This window comes from Carcharodon carcharias, chromosome 10, assembly GCF_017639515.1.
Source record: "Carcharodon carcharias isolate sCarCar2 chromosome 10, sCarCar2.pri, whole genome shotgun sequence".
Taxonomy (NCBI): domain Eukaryota; kingdom Metazoa; phylum Chordata; class Chondrichthyes; order Lamniformes; family Lamnidae; genus Carcharodon; species Carcharodon carcharias.
In genome coordinates, this window is record NC_054476.1 from 90,387,247 (window position 1) to 90,415,084 (window position 27,838).

The 27,838-nt window shown below is 40.9% G+C and overlaps 1 protein-coding gene across 1 annotated transcript in view; it reads right to left on the bottom strand.

Annotated features, from left to right (window-relative positions):
- Window positions 1-1,003: 1,003 nt before the first annotated feature.
- Window positions 1,004-27,838, bottom strand: part of LOC121282852 (mucin-2-like) — a 136,417-nt gene continuing 109,582 nt past the window's right edge. The window contains exons 45-55 of the mRNA XM_041196666.1: window positions 25,517-25,589; window positions 25,277-25,377; window positions 25,111-25,142; window positions 21,272-21,443; window positions 15,676-15,716; window positions 15,456-15,578; window positions 14,943-15,041; window positions 11,819-11,947; window positions 9,484-9,523; window positions 3,581-3,701; window positions 1,004-1,543 (exon numbers count right to left, since the gene is read on the bottom strand). Coding sequence (XP_041052600.1) covers window positions 1,120-1,543; window positions 3,581-3,701; window positions 9,484-9,523; window positions 11,819-11,947; window positions 14,943-15,041; window positions 15,456-15,578; window positions 15,676-15,716; window positions 21,272-21,443; window positions 25,111-25,142; window positions 25,277-25,377; window positions 25,517-25,589 — 1,355 coding nt within the window. The 3' untranslated portion in view covers window positions 1,004-1,119. The remainder of the gene's footprint in view (window positions 1,544-3,580; window positions 3,702-9,483; window positions 9,524-11,818; window positions 11,948-14,942; window positions 15,042-15,455; window positions 15,579-15,675; window positions 15,717-21,271; window positions 21,444-25,110; window positions 25,143-25,276; window positions 25,378-25,516; window positions 25,590-27,838) is intronic.

Below are 27,838 nucleotides of genomic sequence, written 5' to 3' on the forward strand. Positions count from 1 at the left end.
GAAATATCGGGGAGCTGAGGGCTGGGGCAGATCAGCCATGATCTTATTGAATGGTGGGGCAGGCTTGAAGTGCTAAATGGCCTATTCCTGCTCCTATTTCTTATGTTCTTTTGTTCTGATGAATCTTTATAAGTTCTGGTTCAGCCTCAACTGGAGTTTGTATGCATCCAATTCTGGGCGCTGAAATTTAGGAATGTTGTGAAGGCATTAGAGAAAGTACAGAAAAGATTTGAGTATGGTTCCAGGCATGAGGTACTTCAGTTACATGGATAGATTGGATAATCTGGAATTGTTTTCCTTTTGAAAGAGAAGGTTGAGATGAAATTTAATACAGGAATCAAAATCATGAGAGGTCTAGACAGAGTAGATCAAGAGAAACTTTTCCATTGGTTCAAAGATTGAGAATCAGAGGACACTGATTTAAGGTGATTGGCAAAAGAACAACTTGAGAAAAAACATTTTTAGGCAGTGAGTGGTTAAGATCTGGAATGCACTGCTTTAGAGGTGATGGTACAGCAGATTCAATCATGGCTTTCAAGAAAGAATTGGATAATAAGAAGAGGAAACATATTCAGGGCTAGGGGAACACATTGGGAATTGGGACTAGCTGAGTTGTTCTTCTAGAGAGCTGGCATGGATATGATGGGACAAATGCCCCTTTCTGTGCTGTAACAATTCAATAGTTCATATTTCAGAAGCCAGTATGCAGTTCTTTGTAACAATTTCTGAGGCATTTTATAATTTAATGGGATATTGGGCAATTAAAGTTGCACTCTAAGTTGTAGATTAAGGTCTACTTCTGACAGTGAATAGTGACACTGAAGAGAGCTAAGTACAAAAAAACCAAAAGCTATGACATGATAAATAAATATATTTTAAAAAAGTATATCGTTTATTTGTGAGAATCCTTGACAGATATATGTTTTCTTTGTGCTGAGCAAGAATATTTATTGATATATCACTCAGGATAATAAATAGAAACTCTTTTCAGAATAAATTTGTTTAATTAGAAAGTAATGCTAATAAAATTACAAATTAATAAACAACAGCATGTAAGCTTTGCAACTGAGAAACGAATAGAATGAATTAGATTTGCTAACATCTTTGATTTATTTTGCTTTATATGTGCCTTATATGCTTCCTAGCATTTGCTCGTCTACTGTGCTTTCTTTCCTTAGGTCGATTTGTTTGAAGATTAATTTCTAGGTTTCCTTCCCCTTTACTTTCAGCGGATTCCTTCTCTCTGTTAAAGCTTGTGAGGTCTGTCTCTCTTTCTGAACTGATCAAACTGTGATTGTCTCTAGACTCACTACTCCTGTCTGGACTGCGTTTTGCTCGAGATGCTTTGTGGAACGTACTGTTAAAAGGTGAGTTGGTTGGTTCCTCACAGTGATTTTCTATGCAGTTGCATGCATCCACGTAGATGTATGAGTAAGGAACAGTGCTTCCATCAGGGCAAGTCAAAACTGTTTCTCTTTGGTGGCTCTTCATTTCTTGGCAACAATTACATTTGTGATCCATTGAATTTACTTCTGAAGAATACCTATTAATTATTAAACATAGTATAAGAGATTTAAAACATGAGAAAACAAGCACCCCTAGCTAAGCTAGTCTATGCAGCCACAACATTAGCATCTACATGACAATGTGGAAAATTTACCAGCTATGTTCTGCCCAAAAAGACCAAAAACTTCTGCCCAGCCAATTACCATGCATCAGTCTACTTTTGATCATCACCAAAGTGATGGAAGGTGTCGGTGACAGTGCTGTCAAGTGGCATTTATTTGACAATAACCTGCTCACTGACTCTCATTTTGGGTTCTGTCAGGACCATTCAGCTCCTGACCTTTTTACAGCCTCAGTCCAAACATGGACAAAAGAGCTGAATTCCAGAGGTGATTGCCCTTGACATGAAGGCAGCATTTAACCAAGTGTGGCATACAAGAGCTTCAGTAAAATTGATGTTAACAGGAATGAAGGGCAAAACTCTCCACACGCTGGAGTCACACCAAGTGAAAAGGAAGATGGTTGTGGTTGTTGGAGGCCAATCATATCAGCTCCAGGACATCACTGCAGGAGTTCCTCAGGTAGCGTCCTAGGCCCAAACATCTTCAACTGCTTCATCAATGACCGTCCCTTGATCATAAGGTTGCTGAAAGTTGCACAGTGTTCAGTTCCTTTTGTAACTCTTCAGATAATGAAACAATCCATGCCCCCATTCAGCAAGACCAAGACAACATTCAGATTTGGACTTATAAGTGGCAAATAAAACATTTGATTCACACAAGTACCAGGCAATGACCATCTCCAGCTAGAAAGAACTTAACCATTTTCCCTTGGCATTTAACAGCATTGCCATTGCTGAATCCCCCGCTATCAACATCTTGGAGGTTACCATTGACCAGAAACTTAACAGGAGCAGCCACATAAATAATGGGCTGGGTTTTATAGGGCAGCACTGTTCCTGCTCCTACTGTCATAAAGTCCGGGTGGGGGTGAGCCCACCCAGCAGAACAACATGTCCTGCGCTCAATCCAGCTGTGTTGCCAGTGAAGGGGATTGAGGTGGGGCTTCCAGCCCTCAGCAACAGAAGGCCCTCCTCAGAAAGCTGCTGCCCAATCAAAGGTGGCAATTCTCCAGTGCTGGCAGTGCCACCAGGAGCGGTGGCCACTGCTGGTACGTTACATGTGCTGAGAGGAGGCGAGCTGTGCTGCATCTGCCACAGCAAAGTAGATGCCAAGCTGGTAGGCCCTGGTAAGTGGGAGGCAGCTAGGAGAATTTTGGGGGAAAGGCCAGTGGGGGAGGGGAACCTTGCGGGGGTTGACCTTGGTAAGCCCCTCCGATGGGCCCAAGGAGGGACCGTCCTACTGCCTGCCCCCAGCCCTCACAGGGAAACCTGTCGGGCTGAGCACTTGACGGGGACTTCTCCTGCTGCCGGTCAAATCCTGGTGGTGCCAGGACAATTGATCTACTTGCGAGTGGGCTGTCCGACACTACCTCTGCTTCTTGTAAAACTATGGTGGGGTGGGGCGGGGTGGACCTTCTGGTGGGGGGTGGGAGAACAGGTCGCTATCATTTTGATTGGCAACCCATCCATCAACTGAAACAGTCACTCTCTCCACCCTGCCACAAACACTGGCAGTAGTGTGTACCATCTCTGAAATGCACAACAGCAAATTGCCAAGGCTCTTCAACTGCAACTTCCAATCCCTCAATCTCTACCACCTGTAAGAACATGGGTGCCAAGCACATGGGAAAAACACCACCTGCAAGTTCCCCTCCAAGTCACTCACTACCCTGACTTAGAATTTTATCACTGTTCCTTCACTGTCACTGGGTTAACATCCTGAAGCTCCCTTCCTAACAGCACTGTGGGTGTACCTACATCACATGGACTGAAGCGGTTCAAGAATGCCATTCACCACCACCTTCTCAAGGGCAGTTAGGGTGGGCAATAGATGCTGTGCCAGCAACGCCCATATGCTATGAACAAATAAAATAAATGAGGCTACATGGTCGAGATAATAAAATAAAATCATTTGAGGTAACAGGTACACAAAATAATCAAATTGTTACTTACATAGAGTAAGTACCACACATTCCTTCACATGCTGCAATTTCTACTTTTTCCACCGATTTACATCCATCATGCGTTATCTGGACCATGGTTTGTGTTCGCTTACAACTTTGTCTTTCTTGGCCTGTGTTTGATTGTAAATATGAACATTTAGAAACAGAGAATAGGCCTTTCAATGTGAAAAGAGAATACCAGCAATTATTCTAACTGCAAGCATGGATTTGAAGACTAAAAAGGCTCATGAAAATGGTAATTAAAGAAGCAGAACCAGTTTTTCTGTTCCTAAAACTGAAGGCAAGAGAATCCCACTCATATTTTTGGGGGGTTTATATTTTAAATGTTGATTTTTTTTTTTGCTATTTTTAATTCACAAAATGGTGAGTAAAACATGAAACTTTTTTTACTAAACGAAGGCAAAATACTGTGGCTGCTGGAAATCTGAAATAAAAACAAAATGCTGGAAAAACTCAGCAGGACTGGCAGCATTTGTGGAGGGAGAAACAACATTAACGTTTCAAATCGAATATGACTTTTCTGAAGTCTGCAAACATTTTCCCTTAAGATTCAATAAGGAGGTGGCACGTTAATGTGTTTGTTGATTATATAGTTAAAGATACACTGGTGATGGGCATTATTTGATTAAGGACTGGAGTCACATATAAAGAGAGTCAGCGCTTGGCCTAAATAGCCAAGTGATTATGGTACTGGGCTTGTAACCCCAAGATCAAGAGTTCAAATCTCACAATGGCAAACTATGAAACAATGTAACTTCATCTGAATAGGAACAGATGGAAACGTCTTTGTACTCAAAAGAGTTATAAAGAGAGTCAACCCCTTTAAGGTGCTGTTAATTTACTATTAGTTCATTTGTTTCATTGATGTACTCAGAGTATAAAAACTGGTTTTGATTTTTGTTACAGAACCCCTTTAAGCGGCTGTTAATTAGTTCATTAGTTTATTTGATGCACTGTACTCAAAAGAGTATCAAAAGAGTCAATGGGGGGTACTGGGGTAGTAATTAGGAGGTAGAGATCTATGATGCTGCATCCTGTGAATAAATCTACTATCCAGGATAAGTGTTGTCTTGTTTTGTGCTTCACCATCTGGCTTGAATCCATTTTACACTCAATGTGTATCAGTAGTGTCAAGAACCTTGGAAACTTCCAATGCAGACGGGGTCATTTGGGTGGTTCTTTACTAGATGAAATCAAGTGTGTGTAACAACAGCAAGTGGAGTTTAATTTTATCAAAATGTACTCTTATTAGAAAGTGGATTGCTCACTTTCTGTGGTAACATTAGCTGTGTGTCACTTCTGTGCCATCACTAAAACCACTTATTTCCTCTCAGTAACATCACCTGACTTCATATCACCTTCATTCACATCGCCTGAATGAGCGTCTGGTGTTCATTCATATCTTTATTACCTCTAATCCTGACTATTTCAACATGCTTTTGGCAGGTCTCCCACATTCTACCCTCCATAAACTTCAGCTCATCCAAAAACTTTGCTGCCTTTGTCTTAACTCGCACCAAGTCCCATTCACCCATCACCCCAGGGCTCACTGACCTATATTGGTTTTCGGTCAAGCAACATCTTGATTTTAAACTTCTCGTCATATTTTCAAATCCCTACATGGCCAATGGCCCTTCCTGTAACCTCCTGCAACCCCACAACTCTCAAGTTAATATGTGCTGATCTAATCCTGGCCTCTTGAGCATCCCTGATTTTAATTGCTCTACCATTGATAGCCGTGCATTAAGTTGTGTATGCCCTATAGAGCTGGAATTCCTTCCCTACACCTCTACACCTCCCTTCCTCCCTTCACCAAGCTCATTAGAAGTTTTCTCTTTGACCAAACATTTTTGTCAATAGTCCTAAAAACTTCTTATGTGGTTTGGTCTCATATTTTGTTTTATAATATGCTTTATAAAGGCCCTTGGGACATTTTATCATTTTAAATATACTATTTAAATGTAAAGTGCCACTAACATTAGTGTGTTGCACCCTGATGAAGACAGTGTGAGCAGTGATGAAAATGAGATTAAAGATGGGGGTATAAGAGTGATGACCTTGCGTTTGAGAGCTTCAGCAACAAGAGCGAGAGCAGAAACTGAGATATAAAGAGTGACGACCTGAAGCTCGAGAGTAGAGATTGAGATATAAAGAGTGACAAACTGAGGCACGAGAGTAGAGACTGAGATATAAAGAGTGACAACCTGAAACCAAAAGAATGAAGGAATGATGTCACAGGACAGCAGCTAGGTGTTTGGTTGATGGGCATTCCAGTGTTTGTTTTCTTCCCACTCACAGATGGAGCTGTTGTATAAACTAAGAGTTGGGAAATATTACTATTATTTCAAGAGACTGGTGAGCCCGAAGGTAAGGGGAGGGGTCCTGAATGAGTTTGAGTGCAGAACAGTAGAGCGGTCAGAGCCTGGAGGAGCGAGGTTGTCAGAAGATTGAGGTCAGAGTCAGTGGCGATAGGAAGAGCCGGTGGAACCCAAGGGAACTAAGTCCATTATAGATTGTAAGGATCTGAGATCAAAGATAAGGGACTAAAATAATTAAATGGGGCTTGAAATCTTAACCTTGTCTTCCAAGATTTAATTTTTGTCTCTCAAAATTGAGTTAGTAATCTAGGCATGGCAGGACACCTCAGTCCCATTGATTGCACATTGTACTCCATATGGGAACTCCAGGATATTTCTTGTATCCTGGACAACCATATATGGAAGTTTTGTCACCTGCAGGATTGAAAACTCTGGGATTTGCAGCTCAAGAGACTGTGGTGCTTCCGTGAGACTGAAAGTTTTGTGGATGGCATGTTTCTGGAGGTTGCTGACCACCACCTTCTCAAGGGTAATTAAGGATGAGAAACAATTGCTCACCTTGCCAGTGATGCTCACATCCCATTAAATAATCATTTTTTAAAAAATTCTGGAAATACTCAGCATGCCTGATAAAGCCATTACCCATATTAGTTTGAGGTGATGGAGGGGTCATTGGCATATTTCAACATATTCTGGTGAAACTAATGCACATAGGATTAGATTTCCATGGAGGAGATTGGGTGGAGTCCGGTTCTCCACTCCCAGAAGTAGGCCCATGGCAGCAATAAAAGCGGTCGGTTGGCAGAGGCTAGAAGACTAGAGCACCTACCTTTGTCTAATGGGAGATCCGGCTCAGCTGTAGTGCAAAATGTCAGGCCCTTGATCCCTAACTGCTCACCCCCACCCTTGCCCCTACCCATCAACCATGCCCCCTCATTACCCTATATCCCCTTCATTCGCCCTCATATCCCCTATGCACCTCCATGCCCGCTGTAACCCCATGCCTCTTCATAACCCATGCCCCTTCATACCCCAAGCCCCTTCATATATTTGAAATGGACATGAAAAAACTTAACTTCTAACAATCTAATAGAGTTCTCACTCAATCACACTTCATACTGAAAAAATCCTCATTCAAAAACACCATTGAGAAAAGAGAAATTCCCTCAAATAATCAATCTGATGTAAAAACAAACAAACATCTATTCAATAGACATATTAAAAACAGATAACCATTTAATAACAACCTCTTGAAACTGTTAATCAAACTGTCTACACAATCCCCTGCTGAGATAAGTGATCATCAGCTTTTGAAGCTCAGCCAATCATTCATAAAGATCCTAGCTTTCAAAATGAAGTGCTACTAAATGTAAACCATGCACTCTGCTTAGACTCAAAAAACTGATAGCTTTGTTTTTTTCTAAGCTGCACCAGAAGGTCTGTCGATCAAAGCAACCAGAAGCAGGTGACTGTTAGTGAAAGCTGGGGACCAGCCTTTTTCGAATTGAAAGAGCTATGGACATTTAAATCATTTCAGATCATAGCAGTAATATTCCCAAGTAGTGTTTTCTTCAGTTTTAAATGCATAAAGCACTTTTCTCAATGTCTACACAACGCTAATCAACATGACGGTCAACTTCTCTTTGTAGGACAGAGCCCTATGATCAATCTTTGCAATACAAACACATATAATTTAAAGTATAACATCTAACTATTGAAACTGAAATAACTGATTTTTTTTTGCATTTCAAAGCTTGTCAGTGAAAGAATTTCAGGATCAGTCGAATGGTTTTATTTTGGGTTCCCCATTTGGGACTGGAGTTCCCTTGCGTTTCATGACTCCTTTGAAGTGCCATGAACTACATCTTCTTATGGGCGGGGCTTGGCTCCACAAAAATTACGTGGGGGCTTTCAACTGTGCTACCTGTACCATTACACTGTGCTGGTAAGAACTGCCAGAAACCGTAATAGCGGCATGAATCCTGGAGCTGGGTCATAAATGCCATTTTTAAAGGATGCCTAAGTCAGCCCAACTCAGCAAAAATCCCAGGCCATAATGTTAAAAAGAGGTTCAAATCTCAACACTGACCAATAAAAGTGAAGCCTTGATCATAAGGAGCATGGCTGCTTAATGGAAGAAACCAATAATTTATAACCTGACAAAATATCGAGTGCAGACCTCAAACGTGTAGCAGCCATTTATGTACAAAGGCATTGACTATTATAATTAATCTCTTACCCTTGGGTTTTATTCATCAAAAAACCAGTTGTTTAAATGAAGGAATTCTTAGGTAACAGAAAAGGTCAATGAGGGTAATGCTGTTGATGTGGTGTACGTCAACTTTGAAAAGGCATTCAATACAGTGCCACACAACAGACTTGTGAGAAAAGTTATCGCTCATAGAATAAAAGGGACAGTAGCAATGTGGATACAAAATTGGCTGAAAAATAGGAAGCAGTGAGTAATGGTCAATGGATATTTTTCGGGCTGGAGGAAGGTTTGTAGTGGAGTTCCCCAGGGGTCGGTATAGGGACCCTTGCTTTTCTTGATAGATAGATATATATATATATATTAATGATCTAGATCTTCGTGTGTAGGGGACAATTTCGAAGTTTTCAGATGAAGCTTGGGAGTGTTGTGAACAGTGATGAGGATGGTGTGGAACTTCAAAAGGACATAGACAAGTTGGTAGAGTGGGCAGATAGGTGGCAGATGAAGTTCAATGCAGAGAAGTGTGAGGTGATGCATTTCGGTAGGAAGAACATGGCAGATAATATAAAATAAAGGGTGAAATTTTGAAGGAGTGTAGGAGCAGAAAGACTTGGGTGTATATATGCATAGATCATTGAAGGTGGCAGGACAGATGGAGAGAGCAGTTAAAGCATATAAGTTCTAGGCTTTAGTAATAGGGGCATAGAGTATAAGAGCAGGGAGGCTATGCTGAACTTATATAAGACAATCGTTAGACATCAGGTAGAGTATTGTGTGTAGCTCTGGGCACCACACAATGGGAAGTATGTGAACACATTGGAGAGAGTGCAGAGGACGTTTACAAGAATGGTTCCAGGGATGAGAAACTTCAGTTACGAAGATAGATTGGAGAAATTGGGACTGTTTTCCTTGGAGAGAAGAAGGCTAAGAGCGAACTTGATAGAGATGTGCAAAATCATGAGGGAGCTGGACAGAGTAGTGAGGGAGAAGCTGTTCCTACTCATAAATGGATCAAGAGAGCGCGCAGATTTAAAGCAATTTGCAAAAGGAGGAAGTGTGATGTGAGAAAAATCTTTTTCACGCAACGAGTGGTTCGGGTCTGGAATGCACTGCCTGAAGTGTAGTGGAGGCAGGTTCAATTGAGGCATTCAAGAGGGCATTCAGTGATTATTTGAATAGAAACAATGTGCAGGGGTACATGGAAAAGGCAGGGCAATGGCACTAGGTCATATTGATCATTTGGAGAGCTGGTGCAGGCACGATGAGCCGAATGGCCTCCTTCTGTCCTACTGAAACTGTGTGATTCTATTGGCACATTTTTATACGTTATTCATAATAACACCATAAGTTTTCAACACTCACATGTCTTACAACAGCCATCATCAGTTGTAGTAATTGTATCCTGCAACATTAAACAAAGTTTTAATCATAAATCTCAAATTATGTTGAAGATCATATTATGATGAACTATATTTTTATAAAATGACAGTAATTGCAAGGATTAAGAGCTAACAACGAATAACAAATGCTGGCACTGGATTTTTGTTCATCATTCAACTTAATATTTCTCAATTGTATGACTTTGAGTCAAGAATAATTAAATTTCCCATATGCTTTTTGAGATCTGCTTGTAATATGTTGAACCAAAAATTCCCAGTGCAACTGTGAAGATGCAAGTAACAGCAGAGATAAGCTGTATGTTCTTACAGGACAACCTGCTTGCCGCAGATGCATCTGTCCAAGACAGTATCGGTTGGAGTGACCACCGCACAGTCATTGTGGAGACAAAGACTCCTCTTCACATTAAGGACACCCTCCATTGTGTTGTGTGGCACTACCAATGTGCTAAAAGGAATAGATTTTGTCCAGGTCTAGCATCACAAGACTGGGCAGCCATGAGGCACTGTGGGCCATCAGCAGCAACAGAGTTATACTCAACCACAATCTGTAACCTCATGGCCTGGCATGCTCCTAACTCTTCTATTACCATCAATCCAGGGGATCGACCCTGGTTCAATGACGAGTGCAGGAGGGCATGTCAGGAACAGCACTAGGCATACCTAAAAATGAGATGTCAACCTAGTGAAGCTACAACACAGGACTACTTGCATGCCAAACAATATAAGCAGCAAGTGATAGACAGAACTAAGTGATTCCACAATAAACGGATCAGATCTAAGCTCTGCAGTCCTGCTGCATCCAGTCATAAATGTTGGAGGAGGAGGCTCCACAAATATCCCCATCCTTAATGATGGGGGAGCCAAGCACATCAGTGCAAGAGATAAGGCTAAAGCATTTGCACCAATCTTCAGCCTGAAGTGCAGTGTGGATGATCCATCTCAGCCTCCTCTGGAGATCCCCAGCATCACATATACCAGTCTTCAGCCAATTCGATTCACCCTACGTGATATCAAGAAATGGCTGAAGGCACTGGATACTGCAAAGGCAATGGGCCCTGACAATCTAAGACTTGTGCTCCAGAACTTGCCGCGCCCCTAGCCAAGCTGTTCCAGTACAGCTACAACACTGGCATCTACCCGGCAATATGGAAAATTGCTCAGGTATGTCCTGTACACAAAAAGCAGGACAAATCCAACCAGGCCAATTACTGCCCCATCAGTCTACTCTCCATCATCAGTAAAGTAATGGAAGGGGTCATCAACAGTGCTATCAAGGGGCACTTGCTAGCAATAACCTGCTCACTGACGCTCAGTATGGGTTCCGCCAGGGCCACTCAGCTCTTGACCACTACAGCCTTGGTTCAAACATGGACAAAAGAGCTAAGCTCCTGAGGTGAGATGAGATTGACTGCCCTTGACATCAAGGCCGCATTTGACCGAGTGTAGCATCAAGGAGCCCTAGAAAAACTGGATTCAATGGGAATCAGGGGAAGAACTCTCCATTGGTTGGAGTCATACCTAGCACAAAGGAAGATGGTTGTGGTTGTTGGAGGTCAATCATCTTAGCTCCAGGGCATCACTGCAGGAGTTCCTCAGGGTAGTGTCCTAGGCCCAACCATCTTCAGCTTCTTCTTCAATGACCTTCCTTCCATCATTAAGTCAAAAGTAGGGATATTCGCTGATGATTGCACAATGTTCAGCCTTATTCGTGACTCCTCAGATACTGAAGCAGTCCATGTCCAAGTGCAACAAGACCTCGACAATATTCAGGCTTGGGCTGACAAGTGGCAAGTAACATTCATGCTGCACAAGTGCCAGGCAATGACCATCTCCAACATGAGAGAATCTAACCATTGCCTCTTGACATTCAATGGCATTACCATCGCTGAATCCCCCACTATCAACATCCTGTGGGGTACCATTGACCAGAAACTGAACTGGACTAACCATATAAATACTGTGGCTACAAGAGCAGGTCAGAGGCCAGGAATCCTGAGGTAAGTAACTCACCCTGACTCCCAAACCTGTCTGCCATCTACAAGGCACAAGTTAGGTGTGTGATTAAATACACTCCACTTCAGTGGGTGAGTGCAGCTCCCACAACACTCAAGAAGCTTGGCATCATCCAGGACAAAACAGCCCACTTGATCGGCACCCCTTCCACAAACATTCACTCTCTTAGAATAATTTTAATAGAATGATATCTTTGAATTCATTTATAAATGAGCTGCATTGTTTAAAATCCATTCAAAGTTGGGTTTCCATTCAGTATTTTGTCAAAACCTCCATTTACTCACTGGTTCACAGTCTTCTGGATGAAAATCAGGACAAACATGCTTGGAACTGGTAGATATTAAGCTGTCATTAATTTGCATGCATCCATAAACTGTACAGTTGTTATAAGGTGAAGGCCATGTTTTCCCAGGCTAGAAAAGCACGCAAAAAGAAGATAACAGTGAGTTAAAAAGTATCGCTAATTTATTGCATATAAAATTCAGGATAGGAGGTGCGTGCTTCATTGAAAACAAACTCATTTTAAGTATCTGCCAACATCTTTGAAAATACCTATTACAACATTGTCGCACAGTTTGATATGTTTAACATTGGATAAAGAGTAGCTGTCACTTTATAGTAATAGTATATCATCCAATCATTGTAGTCTGCTTATGAGATTTCCACAAATCACTCAAAATGTTTGAATATTTTCATTGTTTTTTTCCCCCAGTAACTGAAATTTATAATGTCTGAAACCAAGGATCAAAACAAAGAATCATATTTCATTAAACATTATTAAAATATATACAATGATTTATCTTTTGTATATTTTTAATCCTTTTATTAAAGGTTTTACTTGAAGACCTCATCTCATCCAAAAATCTAAGCCTGGTGTTGGTATTTTTGCTCACAGCACTGTCTCTGTGAGATGAATTTGAATTGCGTTGTCTGAGTGGGTTAGTGCACGTCATTTCCCAGAATGCATCAATACTGTTTAGACAGCTGAATCAATTGTTTTTGTTTTAGCTTTGAGAAGTTGCTGCACGGTAGCGTTTCCTAAAATCACTTTGAAAAGCAGAAGTACAAATTTCAAAATCTTTGAGGTAAAATTGATAGTGTCATTTTCAAAGCATAGGATATAGGAATAGGCTTTTCAGTTACTCGAGTCTGTTCTGCCAATTAATCAAAACATGGCTGTGCTATTTTAACTTCATGTACCCTAGTAAATAAATACAACCGCAGGGACCCACCTCCCCCACCGGAAAACCGACATGCTGACCCACTCCGCAGCAATGGGGCCACTCATTGGACCACTGAACTGCAGGCCAATCTGATTGGCTGGCAGCTCCATCAGTCCCGGCAGTGCCACGAAGGTGTGAGTGGCTGCTGCTGGGGCTGCAGCAGAAGAAGATGGGTACCCGGAGTGGGTAAGTTCAGGGTTTTGGGCCAGGAAGATTTGGGTAGGTTTAAGAGAGGAAGTGGGTAAGAAGGAAGGGGAGGTTCGATCTTAGGGCAGCCCTTGAAATACCACTCTCCTCTTCTTTCCTGCACTTTAACCATCTCAGGGGAATAAATCAGGCTGGCCACTCCTACCCAGCTGCGCACACCATTTTGTTACCTGGGTATTGTATTATCAGGGTCAATTGGCTTGATAATAATTTTAATTGGCCCTTAAGTACTTATTTAAATATGGTGGGTGGGCTGCTGATTTTGGCGCCCTTTGTATTTTGGGGGGTGGGCAGGAAAGTGGTGGGGTGGGCACCTGACCTATTTTACGTGCCCCATCCCATGGGAAACACACCCACTGGGGGGCACATAAAAATTCAGCCCGATAAACAGAGAAGCTTTTAGTGTCTGTTTATTCAAGAGGAGGTGAAACATGGGTTGTATTTTACCCCTGTCATGGGGGCCACATAAAATAGGGCACGTGCCCAGCCCATCATCTTCCCGCCACCCCCTTAATACAGGGAGCTGGGCAGGTGCCAAAATCAGCAGCCCACCCACCATATTCAAAAAAATAATCTTGGGTCAACTAGGCTTGTTATCAAGCCAGTTGACCCTGATAATAGGCTGCCATGCCATGAAATATTTGGCGTGGGCAGCAGGGCAGGAGTGGGCAGCCTTTTTAAAGTGTTCCTCAAAGGGCAGGAAGGAAGGCGATGTTCACTCTTTGGGGGCTGTCCTTTGCCGATCCCGGGGCATCCACCTAACACTGAGCTCCCCTTCTTGCCTACCCACCCGCAGTCTTTAACCCACCACTTCCCTCGTCCTCCTCCTTGACCTACCCAAACCCTTCCTGCTCAAGGCCCTGGACTTAACCCCATTAAGACCCTGCTCCGAGGATCCATGGTCCTTCTTCCTGGCAGTGGCCACTGATGCTGTCTTGGCACTGCCAGGACTGATGGAGCTGCTAACCAATTGGATTGGCCAGCAGCTCCAAAGGGTGGGTCTTCCTCCCCAGGGAGAGGTGGAAGTCCAACTAGGCCCTTATTTAGATGCCCCGGACCGCTTTATGGCTTTGGGGTGGGTCATACACTGGCTTTGCTTCCAGGCTGGATGAGCTGTCCCCCACAAACACCCCCCCCCCACCCACTCCAACCCCCCACCCCCGCCCACCCCACCGTATTATTCAATATTTTATATTCAGCCCAATGTCCTCTGATTCAACAGTTGTTACAGATTTTGTTTTTGTGCTCTACAATGTTTGGAATATATACCAAGTTGAATGGAAGGGGTAACTAGTGAGGGAAATCATTTTAGTTCAATATTAAAATAAAACAAATTTTGAGGCAACTCATTGATGCTTTTTGGACAGTTAGAAAATGCTCACTCTATCCACAATACCTGTGAGGAAAAGAACTAGGGTAAGAGATGGAGGTGATGGCAGAGAGGGTGAGGGTTGAGAGAAAAAGAGCAACGGACTGGGGCCAGTAAGTAGTTGAAAGATAGGATAATGATGGGATGGAGCAGAATTAGGAAGGTGAAGGCATAAGGGGAAGCATAAGAACCCGAGATTGACACTTGGGAAAAAGCCATTGAGGTACACGTTTCCCCACAGCTTTCACACCAAGAGAGCCTGCAAGCGTCAGTCATTCTTTTTCACACCATGACATCCCATACCACCCATCACCTCCCACCTGAAAGAAAAGAAGACAGTAAGAAACAGAAGATGGCACAGAGGAAGGACAAAAGAGTTAATAGCAAAGAAATAGAAGTGAAGTGCAGAAAAAGACAGAAGTATAACAGGATAGAGAGAAAAGAGAGAAATTAACACATAAATATGGAGATAGGTAAGAAAGTGCCCATATTCTCCAATTTATCAAAGATATTATAGGAGATCAATTAATAATAATTACTGATTTACTGACACAAAACAAAGTAGCAGAGAATCAATTATTCATTTTAAAAAGATACAATTATACAAACCAATAGTAGTTGAATGGATTGGCCTCCCAGATGTATCACACATCTTGTCTGGACACATTTACCACAACATTTTCCGACCACCTTCTTGTACTCAAATCCCTGTTGCAAAATGCAGTGGTTACTCCTTCATAAAGGCTGTTTGTGCAAACTATTTGCTATATCTCAGAGGTAAAATGGTAATATGTTTTCAATTTCTAAATGTTCAGTTCCAATACTTGATTGTACTTGGCCTTTTATATTTATTTTAACACTGTTTGCTGGCATAGGGAAAAGGTCAGTCATGCTCAAACTGCTCCTAGGCTTCAACCACTGCTTCCCTGAACAGCTGGTAGGGGTTGCCTGGCAGAGGACTGAGGAAAACAAACATGCCATCTATGGTACTTGTGAGTTACACAGCCAGTGCCTTTTTGTGGTTTCCTTTACTCTAATCACCAACACTAAATGCACACCCTCCATGTAACTGCTGCAAAATGATCGACAATTCACAAACAATTCTTAAATATAAATTTTTACTTGTTCACACTCCTTGTTGCATTCAATATTTTCACATTTAATGATGTGTAGCTGAGTTTTTGCATCAGTCTCGTTGGAGCAAGTGCAGCTTTCACAGGGCAAGCGAGGAATAACTGCTCCAGGCTGTATGGGCAGGACAAAATTAGTCAATTAATTTTTATCATTAAATAAACCAAACTAATGAAAGGAAAGAAAATGTCTTTCTAAATAATCAACTTACATAGTATTCTGTCCCTTCGTTTACACAAACGCCCAATGGCCCTATAAAAGAAATATCACAAATACCATCAAGTTAATAATAGTAGATAGAAGTTAAACACATAACATATTGCTTTAAAATATAGGGTCAAATTAATTCCAATCTGTGGAACAATTATTTCTACTAAGACAAGTAGTAATCACTGATGTGCAAACTCATACCAGTGTCAAATACATTGTATTTTGAGGACATTGGGCCCAGGAGTAATTATTATCAGTAATCAGAGTATTTGTGTGACAAGTACCAGTGGAATTAGTTAGAAAGCAATTCATAAAAGCATGTCAATATGTTTATAAGGAACTAATCTCAGTATATTACTGAATTTTACTGGAGGAAAGGACAAGCATTAGGCCTGTGTTAGTCACCAACCTGGGCCTTATTTAAATAAATTAGATTTAATTCCTACATAACGATGTGGTGCTAGTGGATAAGACAAGGCTTACAGAGAAGGCCCTAAGATTCCTTTTATAGTCCAAAGGAGCATTCCTGACATACACAAAAAACGTTGGTTTCCATCCTTCTCCTGGGCTTGCTCCTCTGTGACGTACAAGGTCAGCAGGGCTGATCTCACTAATAACATGTTAAAATAGCATCTGCATCTGACTGACATTATCAGAACTGGAGGCATGGGTACAAACTTGTGGGAGCCAGAGGTTAGCTATGGTGCCTGGCCTCTTGATTATCATTTACACTGCTTCCTTCTTAGATCATTGGAACATGGGAAGCCCAAAGGAAACCTTATTATTTCTCAAGGTTCAGTTTATAAAATTGAATTATTTCTCATAAACTTATCTTCAGCTCCTGAAGTTCTGAGATTGCTCCAGGTTAATTATGACTTTCAACACTCCAGCACCCATGGCCCAAGCAGACCTCAGTAAATCTGTCATTGGGGCAATTTTTTTCCAAGAGGTTGGACAGATTGCAAGTGGAGTGGATTGCTGGGTTAAAACCTGCATTATTGCTGTCATTTTATATGTTTTTATTGGATGGGGATCGGCACTGAGTTTCGATCTGCACTTTTTTTTGGAGTGAAAAAAATCTTACCCACTCATTTTTATGAGTAATCCATTTGAGTACGTTAAAATGATCTTTGTTCCATTTACACCCACAATTTGAGCAGAATTGGGATAAAACTCATCTCAATTCAAGAGAAAAAGTGACACTAATGGTTGGTTATTTAGTCTTTCCCAATTTTGGTTCTGTCCGATTTTTAGATGGTTTGGTGCACATACATTTTATTTGAAACAGTTGGAAATATAATGAATACATGGGTGTATAATGAATACATGGATGTATAATGAAAACATGGATGTTATCCAGTCACGGCATCATTATGCCATCACCGAATTAAGAGAATTGGCAAAAGTACTAGAGGTAAGGTGAAGATTTTTTTTCACCTAGCGAGTAGTTGTGAAGATTAAATTCAAGAATGTTTGAAAAAAATGTAAGCTCAGAGGGAAAAGGTTTGCAGCTTTTATGATGAAGGAATTGGGCAAAACCAATGGGTGGATAGGATGGGATGTTTATGAATCATGCTGTTAAAATCTGGGGCAAAATAATTCTTTCCACAGCAAGTTACTGTAACAAATAGCTAAGACATATAGTGAGTGCAGAGTCATTGCAATCCTTGGAATGGCAGTTGACAAGATCTATAGAGAAAAGGTCATATCTAGCCACCATGGATCAGCTGCTGTTAAATGAATCCGTATTGAATCTTGAATAGCTTGCTTGATTGCCTTTGGCAGTCAGAGAGAAGTTTCCCAGAGATTATCCTGAATTAGCTGAAGGATTTTTTTTAAAAATCTGGGTTTCTTGCCTCTTCCAGGACGGTCAGGGGGACAATGTGAAAGATTGCACTGTTTGACCGGTAGCAATTGGACTGATAGATGCAATGGTCTTTCCTTGACCTTCTTTCCTGTATATGATTTACATGTATTCAAAACCATGTGGTAAGCTAACACAGCATTCTGCATGTATAGCCTGGACAACATTGCCCATCTGAAATCTTTGACACTATTTTAAATCCAAGATTGCATTCAGGTTCAACAGGACAAAAAAAAAATCACAAGATATACATGAGTCAAATCAAATTAACTGTAAATGATTGTTAGACTATTTCTAATTCTCAGACCCTTAAATTTAATGAATAACTTACAATTATAGTTCTTGATTATTTTAAGTTAATCAAAGTGAACGGCCTGATTACTAAAAATAAAAACCTCATCCAACCTCAGATGGATTTCCTGACAGGCCAACAATCTGTCCATCTCAGCCTTAAATATACTCAATGATGGAACATCCACAATTATCTACTTTGGGGTAGACAATTTCAGAGATTTACAACCCTCTTTTGCATAGGGATAGCATGCACCCCTGTCCCTACAGAAGCATCTTGAACAGCTGGCTGTCCCATCCCCTTCCAGAGACTCCAGAATCTAGTCATTATTAGAGAGAATGGAGCCAAGGCATGCTATAAAGATCTTAGAGATCTTATAGAGACCTTACGGACCTATCTAGATCTTATGTGAACCCTAGTCAGTTCACATAATTAAGAAAATAATTCTTACCTTTCTTTGTGGTATGAGGCCACTTTCCCCTGATTGTGCCTTTTAATATTCTAAAGATTATACACTTCATCTCACTGGGCATACCTATCTTCATTTTAAGTTGGGCCCTTTATGGGCCAGGGAGGTGCCTAGTCTCAGCATTTGGGATGCTCACACCTGGGGCCCCGTTCTCCATGTAAACGGCCTTGCAGAGACTCCACTCCTTATTAAGCTAAGTGAGAATTCCCAACTGAGGTAAGAACCCAGCATACACACTCTCTATTCTTTTCCTGAACCGCTGTAGGGAGTTAGGCCGTTACGTCTTAAGCGCAGTTGGAGAAAACCACCCCTTTTGCAGCAGTGTAACCTTTCCATTTTCCATACCAGCTATTCTATGTCCTCTCTGGGCCAGAAAAGCAATTAATGGAAATCCTTGCTGAATTACAGGTAGTTTTCTATAGAATTGTACACAACATGAACTGAATTGAGACTGCTGAAATTAATTTCATGTCAATCTTATCCATGGTGGGAAAAAAGAAACTCTATTCCCTATTCCATCTGTGCTAGGTTTATCTTGGTCCCGGGCTGAAAGAAAATGTGCTGACCTGCATTTGATACTACACCCCACTACTCATTTAAGCTAAAATAACAAGTTATAACATAGACAACATTTCAAAAAATATTATATATATTATTTTAAAAATGATCAAAAAATGTAACTACAATCTATATTATTGGAATGCACTTACCTGGAGTACTGGTATCTACAGCATTATGTTTCAAAACATGTGGGCTGCTTGAAGATGTATTACTTGGAAGTTTAATTTTAATTGAATTAAACTTTTGTTACTGAGGCAATAACAGTCTTAAAATGTCTTTAGTAGACTTAGTGCCTCATTGATGCCACAGTCCAGTCTCTGATATTTTTTAGAAAGGCCTATCCTAAGAGGCCAAAGTACACACCTATTTCAGGTAGTCGGCCATTTTTGTATGCATATCAAAGACCTGTGACTTATCTGAGATCCAGTTCGACAGGCTACAGTAGGATATCCATTCATGGCATGCACCTCAGCGGCAAGAAGTAAATAAAGCTCAAGCTCAAATTGGCTCACAATCCCTCAATGGCATGAGGACCAGATGGCCAAACCATTCTATTGGTCAGCCACCAAAATGTGAAGGTCAGTTTCCTTGGGTTACAGAGGTAGATTTTCAATTTCACTGTGAAACAGGGATTGTGAATCAGCCTACTGCAGTAACTGCCTGGTTTTTATTTCATTTCTATAGTAATTGAGATTGAGTGCATTCAATAATGGGAGGCCAATTTGAAACATCAGTTTTATGCCCCAGGTGGATAGTTGAAAATCTACTTTCAATTTACAGGCCTGAAATAGAAAAGTTAAATCAATTTTCAATTTGGCTATGAGGAAAAAGACTCATACAAAAGGATGGCAGATAGAGGAGAAAAATAAACATTGAAGACCAAATTTTTGTCTCCTATTAGAGGTGCAAATTGGCTCATGGAATGCTGAAGAATGATTTTCCTCTGCCTTCCCATCTAAGCCATTTTTGTGTGGCTTTTTCATGGATCAGGAGGGTCTTGGGTGTAAAACACACAAGCATCTATTCCGAGGTCGGCGTCCACATTGTAAGTACCACAGAAAATTTGTATTTCTTCCTGCGCACTAATTTCATGTGCTGGTGTGGGTTTTTCTAAACCTCCTTGGAGAGCTCATGACCACTGGGGGAAACCTTCTGAGGAGTTGGGAGCATTCTGAAAGGTAACTGTAAAGTGTTTTGAGACCTTCAAATATAAACATTACATACTGTATAGCAATGTAGTTTTTATAATGCAGTGATTCATCATAGGGCTCTGTCCTGAAAAGAAAAGTTAATCATTACATTGACTACCATTATTGACATGCATTACAGTACTTTTTCTATTGGAGAAAGTGCCATAATGCATTCAAAAATGTAGTAAATTTGTGTTGGAAAAATCCTCATCGTGTTTGGTACTGGGATTTAAATGTAAAGGGAGCTCTGATTGTGAAAAGTAAAACATCCCCAGCATTTGAAAGGTAAAAAAATCTCAGCATCTGTTCCACTCCATTGATTGCTAGGCAATATGCTTTGAGATGGAAAATACACCATCTGTTCTTTCAATTTAAGGCTTTGGAATTGGAAGCTAATATTTTGTTAGCTGTGGCTATTATGAATGTTTAGTTGAGTTCCAAAAACTGATGGAGTACTTAGCTCTGTTGAAAAGTTGTTTAGGGGAATGACTGACAGTTTTCTGAAGTTGTAATGACATACTCTAATGTGGTTTCAGGGTACATGGTCGCTTGTTTACTCAACTTAATTGCAACCTAAAAGATCAACTTTTTTTCCTATGGACAACAGTTTTCTTGCAGTATCAAATACAGTCTTTTGAATGAGAGTTTTATTGCACTATCTCCAGTTAAGTTTCTTACACCTGCATTTAAAATAATTCCCATTACTATTGTTGACTCCTGGGATCATCACAGATACTGGATGAGTGGGTTTTAGGGGGTTTAGAGGTGGTATGGGGTATCTGAGGGGACATGGGGCATCTGAAGGGGGATGGAGGTGTCATAGATGATCTGAGGGGTACATGGGGTAGCCTGGGTGTTCTGAGGGGGCATGGAAGTGGCATGGGCGATCTGAGGGGATTGGAGGTGGCATGGGCAACAATAAGCTGTTGTCTCCGAGAACAGAGGCGGGCCTCTTAACCAGCCCACTTCTGCACTCATACCCATCACACACTCCATTGTAGCTTGCAAACTATACTGAAAACCAAAAGCCTACATGAAAAAGCAAAAATCACAGGCAAAGTCACACATGGGTCAGATATGCTTTCGCAAAGCCACAGACATGTGCAATTCACATCTTCACATTCCTGTAGGAAAATCCTGGCCTGAGTTCTTCTCACTTAACTTGTTTCTCAATTCTATCATACCATGACATTTTCTGTAACAAAGTAACAATCAACTTACTGCACACAGTTTTTGTACAACAATCATCTGAGCCTGTTATATTAACACTGGTAAACCCTTCTTTGCAGGGTATTGTGGGATAAACAGGACACTTGTGTGGTTGACAGATGATACTATGTGTGATGTCGTCACAGATGCAGTCCTGGCAGTTGAACTTAAATCTTTCACCAAACTATTGAAAAAAAAGAATAGTGATTGATCATTAAATCAAGTATATTATGATTTCCGAGCACTATTAGACAGGGGACTGAGCTGGGATGGGGTATTTTACAATTTCTGTAGTAGTAAACCCGACAACATCAACTGTAGCACAAACTATTTACAATACAGTTTGTGAGCAGTTTGATTGTGTGATAAGAAGCAGAGAAACATTTTTGAAAAGAGGAAAATACCATTGCGCTGCATAAATCTACCCTTTGCATAGATCTCATCCCAATCTATATGCCTGTACACCAAAATGCTTTGTCACTCCTGGTACATTTTCAGCTTTTGGTTCTTAATTTCTTCAAGGAAAGATTTGAGAATGACATAAGTTTAACGTAGGAAATAGGAACAGGAGTAAGCCTTACAGTCCTGTCAACTTGTTCTGTTATTCAATACAATCATGGCTGATCAGATGTTGGCCTCAACTCCACTTTCCTGCCTGTTCCCTTTAATCCTTAACTCCCCTACAATTCAAGAATCTAACTCAGCCTTGAACATTTTCAATCACTCAAATGCCTCAGTTCCCTGGGGTTGAACATTTCCAAGACTCATGAACCACTGAGCAAATAAATTTATCTTCTTCTCCATCTTAAATGAGCAACCCATTATTCTGAAACTAGTTCTACGTTCCCCCATGACAGGAAACATCTTCTCAGCATCCACCCTGTCAAGCTCCCTCATAATCTTTTATGTTTCAATAAGATCACCTTTCATTCTTCTAAACTCCAATGAGTATAACTCCAAAGCTTAAGCTTTCCTCATAAGACAAATCCCTTCATCCAAGGAATCAGCCTAGTGAACTTTCTCTAAACCACCTCCAATACAAATATATTTCTCCTTAACTATGGAAACCAAAGCTGTATGCAGTACTCTAGGTGTGGTCTCAGCAATGCACTGACCAGTTGCAGCAAGACTTCTCTACTTTTATACACCATCACCCTTGTAATAAAGGCCAGCTCCATTTGCCTTCTCAATTATTGCTGTGCCTGAAAGCTAATTTGTTATGTTTCATGTACAAAGACATCTAAAATTTTCCTAATCTTCTGGCCTACCAAGGATCTTCACAAAGTTGTATGCCTTTTGTTTCAATTTGCTACCATCCTTAACTTCCTTAGTTAGCCACAGATTGCATTCTTCTCACAGAGTCTTTCTTTCTCAAATGACTATATGTCTGTTTACAATTTTGAAATATCTCCTGGAATGTCTGCCACTGCTTACCTACTGTCTTACCTTTTCATCTAGATTTCTAGTCTACTTTAGCCAAACCTGCCTCATGCTTTTGTAATTGCCTTTAGTTTAAGACACTAGTTTCTGACTCAAATCTCTCATCTTCAAACTGAATGTGAATTTCTACCTTATGATCAGTCTTGTCTGGAAGATTCTTTACGATGACACCACTAATGAATCCTATCTCGTTACAAATTACCAGATCTAAAGTAGCCTGGTCGCTGATGTTTCCACAATGTATTATTCAAAGAAACAGTCCTGAATATATTTCATGGGCTTATCCTCAGGGATACTTTTTACCAATTTGATTTGTCCAGTCTAGCTGAAGATTAAAGTTACCTGCATTTATTGCACTACCTTTCTTACAAGCCCCATTGTTTTGTGAATTATACTCTGTGAATTGGAGACTAGTTAGCTCAGTTGGCTAGATGACTACAGCGTGGTTCAGAATAATACCAACAGCATTGATTTGATTCCTGTTCCAGCTGTGCCTCCTCACCCTATCCCTGAGAGTGGAGGCAATGGCAAACCACTACTAGGGGAAAAAAAACTGCCAAGAAAATGGCTCAGGATGAAGGATAGCAGACAATGAGCCAAGGGCCAGGCCTCAGGCAGAGCACACATGAATGAATGCTCTGTGCTAGAGTGTAGCTAGTGTTAGGGGGTCAATAAGCTACTCTCAACAATGACTTATTTCCCTTGCTATTTCTTATCTCCACCCAAATTAGAGTTATTACAGCACAGAAGGAGACTATTCTGCTAGTTGAGTCCATGCCTGCTCTCTGTAGAGAAATCCAGCTCAATTCCACATTGTGATCTTCATTCAAACAGCTTCACTTTAATTTTGCCTTTTTACCATTTTTCCCTACTGTGACCATATTTGCTGGTGCATTCTTATGTTTGTATGCTCTGTTCCTTCCTGTCATACTCTGTCTATCTTTAGCCATATAGCTGCCTTGTGACATTGCCTTGTCTCTTCTCTTTAACTTTGTAGATTTCCCCTCCATAAACAAGTTATTTTAAAGCCCTACCTACAGCCCTATTTATTTGATTCAACTGGATATTGGTCCCAGTATGGTTCAAGTGAAGCCTGTCCCAGCTAAACAGCCTCCTCTTTCCCCAGACTGGTGCCAGTGTCTCATGAATCAAAGCCCATTTCTCCCACAACAATCTTTGAGCCAAACATTCTGATGAAGAGTCATACGGACTTGAAATGTTAACTGTATTCCTCTCCGCAGATGCTGTCGGACCTGCTGAGTTTTTCCAGCTATTTTTGTTTTTGATTCAACTCTCTGATCTTATTTACATTATGCTAATTTGCTGGTGGCTCAGAAATCATTACCTTTGTTGGTCTGCTTTTTCATTTAGTCCCTAGCTGCTCATACAGCCTCAGCAGATCCTCTTTCTTAGTTCTACCTATGTTGTTGGTCCCCTCCCACTCAAGTTCCTCTCTAGCCCCAAGGAGTTGTCTTTAGCCCTAGCATTAGGCAGGCAACACAGCTTCTGGACTCATGACCTCACCTGCAGAGAACAGTATCTATTTCCTGAATTATACTGTTCTCTGCTGCTGCTACGTTCCTTTTTACTCCCCCAACACGACTGTGCCCCAGTGCCAAGGTGTGATGGTCAGTTTGCTCATCCTCCCTATTGAATTGCCCTCCTCCATACAGGCTCCAAGAACCTCCCACTTGTTGAACAAGTGCTATCTCCTGGATCCACATTGCTGCTTCATCTGTAGTTACACTCTCCTTTCCCTGAGCACAGACCAAATCTAAAGTACATAACCTTAAACTACCTCCGGGAACAAAGTGTCCAGGTAACATTTTCCTTCCCTGGCACATCCTAGCACCTGGAGTTTGCACTCTTATTCATCAACTCCGAGCCAAAGTTCCTTGAGTTGCAGACACTTTCAGCAGATCACATGTTACAGCAGCACCATTCCCTGCCATCATTTAACTGGTCAGGTTTTCAAGTTTTGACATGTTACTCAATTGTCTATTAATAATTTCAATCTAAGCTATAACCTTGTTTATTAATTTATTAAGTTTAGATATATGCATTAGGTTTTTACTGTAATTTAGTCCACAGTCCTAATTTAACCCTATTTGCTGATATTTATTTCTTATCTATAAAGTAGCACTTCTTACTTCTACCTCACCAAATTCCCACATTCGTCAAACTGTAAGTTAGTACTGTTATTTCAAAGAGCTTTAAATAAAGACTGCAGACATTCAAGGTGTCTAGTGAAACCAGTCAAGCCAGTTTGTGAAATCCTGCAGCTCACGGTCTATTTCAAACTGTTACAATTTCAATTTCCTGTCATCCCCTGTCAAATGGTAAAATAAATATGCTTGAGCAAACAGTGATATAGATAGTTTTTAGTGATGGTATGGTTAATAAGTGCATACCTCTTTAGGTAAGCCATCAGGTCCAATACATCCTGAAATAAAACCAAACATATATAGATAAATCGCCCTTAAAAACATCCTTGTGAATTACAGAAGGGAAAAATAATGAGGGGAGACATTCAAAGTGCAAAACGGAAGAAAAATGAGAATGAACAGGAATATTTACCACATTTATTAACACATAGGTCAGTGTCAGGGCTGAAACGAATGGTACCCGCTGGGCAGAAGCATCCTTCTCTTACGTTATAACCAGTCAAATCTGAATTGCTTTAAAAACATACATATATTATTTATTAGCACTGTACATTAATCATAACTAATGAGAACAAGTAATTTAAAATACATTTAAAACAATTTGGTTTTAGAAATAATGCAATATTATTTTTCCATGTTCATCATAACTAACCTTGAGCTGCAAGTAGGCTCCTCTTTAAGGATTTCACATGCTTTGTAAACTTTGTTTAAAGGACAATTAATAGCTGCATTGAAAAATAAGAAAGAAAAGTTCTTGTCAGACTATAATAATGTTACCGATTGACATTTTATTAGAACATGCACTTTGTAAAGATTGAAGGAGCCTATTAGAAGCAGAGCAGCAGACAGCAGAGAAATAGGGAAAATGTCAAAAATTTACGTCACATGCAACTCAGAGTGTGGAGTGGCACAGGTAATTTACAGATAAGTACCACGTTTATTGGTTAGTTTTTTTTTAGTGGTTAGCATTTGTGTTTTCGTGTCAGCTGAAATGTTAATAACCTAGAAGTTAAAAAGAATCTCCAAAGAAATAAAGAGTAGCAGGTAATTGAGTTTGAACATCAGGGAATGCGGTTAAAAAAAATACTTAAAGTCATGCCAGTACAAGGGACAGAGTTGATCGGTGAATCATTGTTGAATATATTTTTGCACCGATCAGGGACATCTTAAGTTTGTGTGTGCAAGTTTAGACAGTTATCTAATAAACAGAGACATAACATGACAATCCTGTCAAATGCACATTCTATGCATGTGGAATCTCAAAGACATCTCTCGCAATCTTGACAATCACAGGTGCAGGAAGAGTCATCGGCAGGAGGAGCTGCAACTCTGGGTTTCAGAGTTTGAGCAGCAACAGGCATAACTACAGTGTCTCTGCAAGACTGAGGATTTCACGCATTGTTTGTTTCAAGGGATGGTCATCCCACAGTTTATGAATGTGCAGGCAGATAGGGAATGGGTGACTGTCAGACAGACAAGAAGGGCCAGACCGGAAGTTCAGAAGTCCCCTGAGTATATCTTGTTTTCTAGTCAGAAATTAGTTCTGAATTCTGGTGAGGATGATAGTTTTCTGGGAAATACAGCCAGGCCCAAGTCCATGGCACCATAGGTGAGTCATTTGCTCTGTGCTGTTGGGGCTCAGAGGCCTATAGGGAGCTGGGGCTCAGTGAAGCCCTGGAGCAGCTGTCAGCTCAGTGAAGCTAAAGTGAATCTGTCTGATCTGTGAAGCTGCCAACTGGGGCAAAGAGAAGCCGGTGGTTAGCAGTGGTTGTCTGCTCCATACAGCTAGATGTACACCAGAGACCTGGGTGGGGATGGCAGATTTTCTCCCCTGAGGGGCATTAGTGAACCAGATGGGTTTTTATAACAATCCAGTCATTTCATGATCATCATTTATGAGACTAGCTTTTTATTCCAGATTAGATTTAAATTCCTCCAGTTGTCACGGTGGCACTCAAATTCACATCTCCAAAGCATTGGGCTGGGCCCCTGGATTACTAGCCCTGTAAATATACCACTATGTTACTGTCCCCCACAAATAGTTTGCTTACTGATGCTCAGTTTGGTTCCACCAGGACTAATGAGCTCCAGATCTCATTACAGCCTTGGTCCAATAATGGATAAAAGTGCTGAATTCCAGAGGTGAGGTGAGAGTGACTGTTTGACATTCAAGGCAGCATTTGACTGAGTGTGGCATCAAGGAATTATAGTAAAATTGAAGCCAATGGAAATCAGGGCAACACTTTTCACTGATTGGAATCATACCTAGCACATATCTAGCAATGAAAGATTATCTAATTGTTGGAGGCCAATTACATCAGCCAGGATATTGTTGCAGGAGTTCCTCAGGGCAGTATCCCAGACCCAACTACCTTCAGCTGCTTCAACAATATCGTTCCCTCTATCATAAGGTCAGATGTGGAGTTGTTCACTAATGATTGTACAATGTTCAGTTCCATTCACAACTCCTCAGATGCTTAAACAGTCTGTGTCCAAACGCAGTAAGACCTGGACCACATTCAGGTTTGGGCTGATAAGTGGCAAGAAATATTTGCACCATAAATGGATGGTAATGATCACCTCTACCAAAAGAGTCTAACTGCCTTCCCTGGACATTCAGTGGTATTAGCATCATTGAATCCTCTGCCATCAACATCATGGGGGCTCACCGTTGACTGCAAACCTAAATTGACCAGCCACATACATGTTATTGCTAAAAGAGCAGATGAGAGGCTGGGAATTTTGTGATGAGTGACTCTTCTCTTAATTCCCCAAAGCCTTTCAACCCCTACAGGGCACATATGATCAATGTCTGGTTGATTGCCTAGCCAAAGATTTCAAGTAGATTGACACCCTTCAGGATGAAGCAGCCCACTTGATTGGCAACCCATCTATCAGTTTAACCATTCCCTCTCCCCACCACGTATAATACCAATATATAATAAGAAGCTGCTGAAATGATTCAAAATTTATT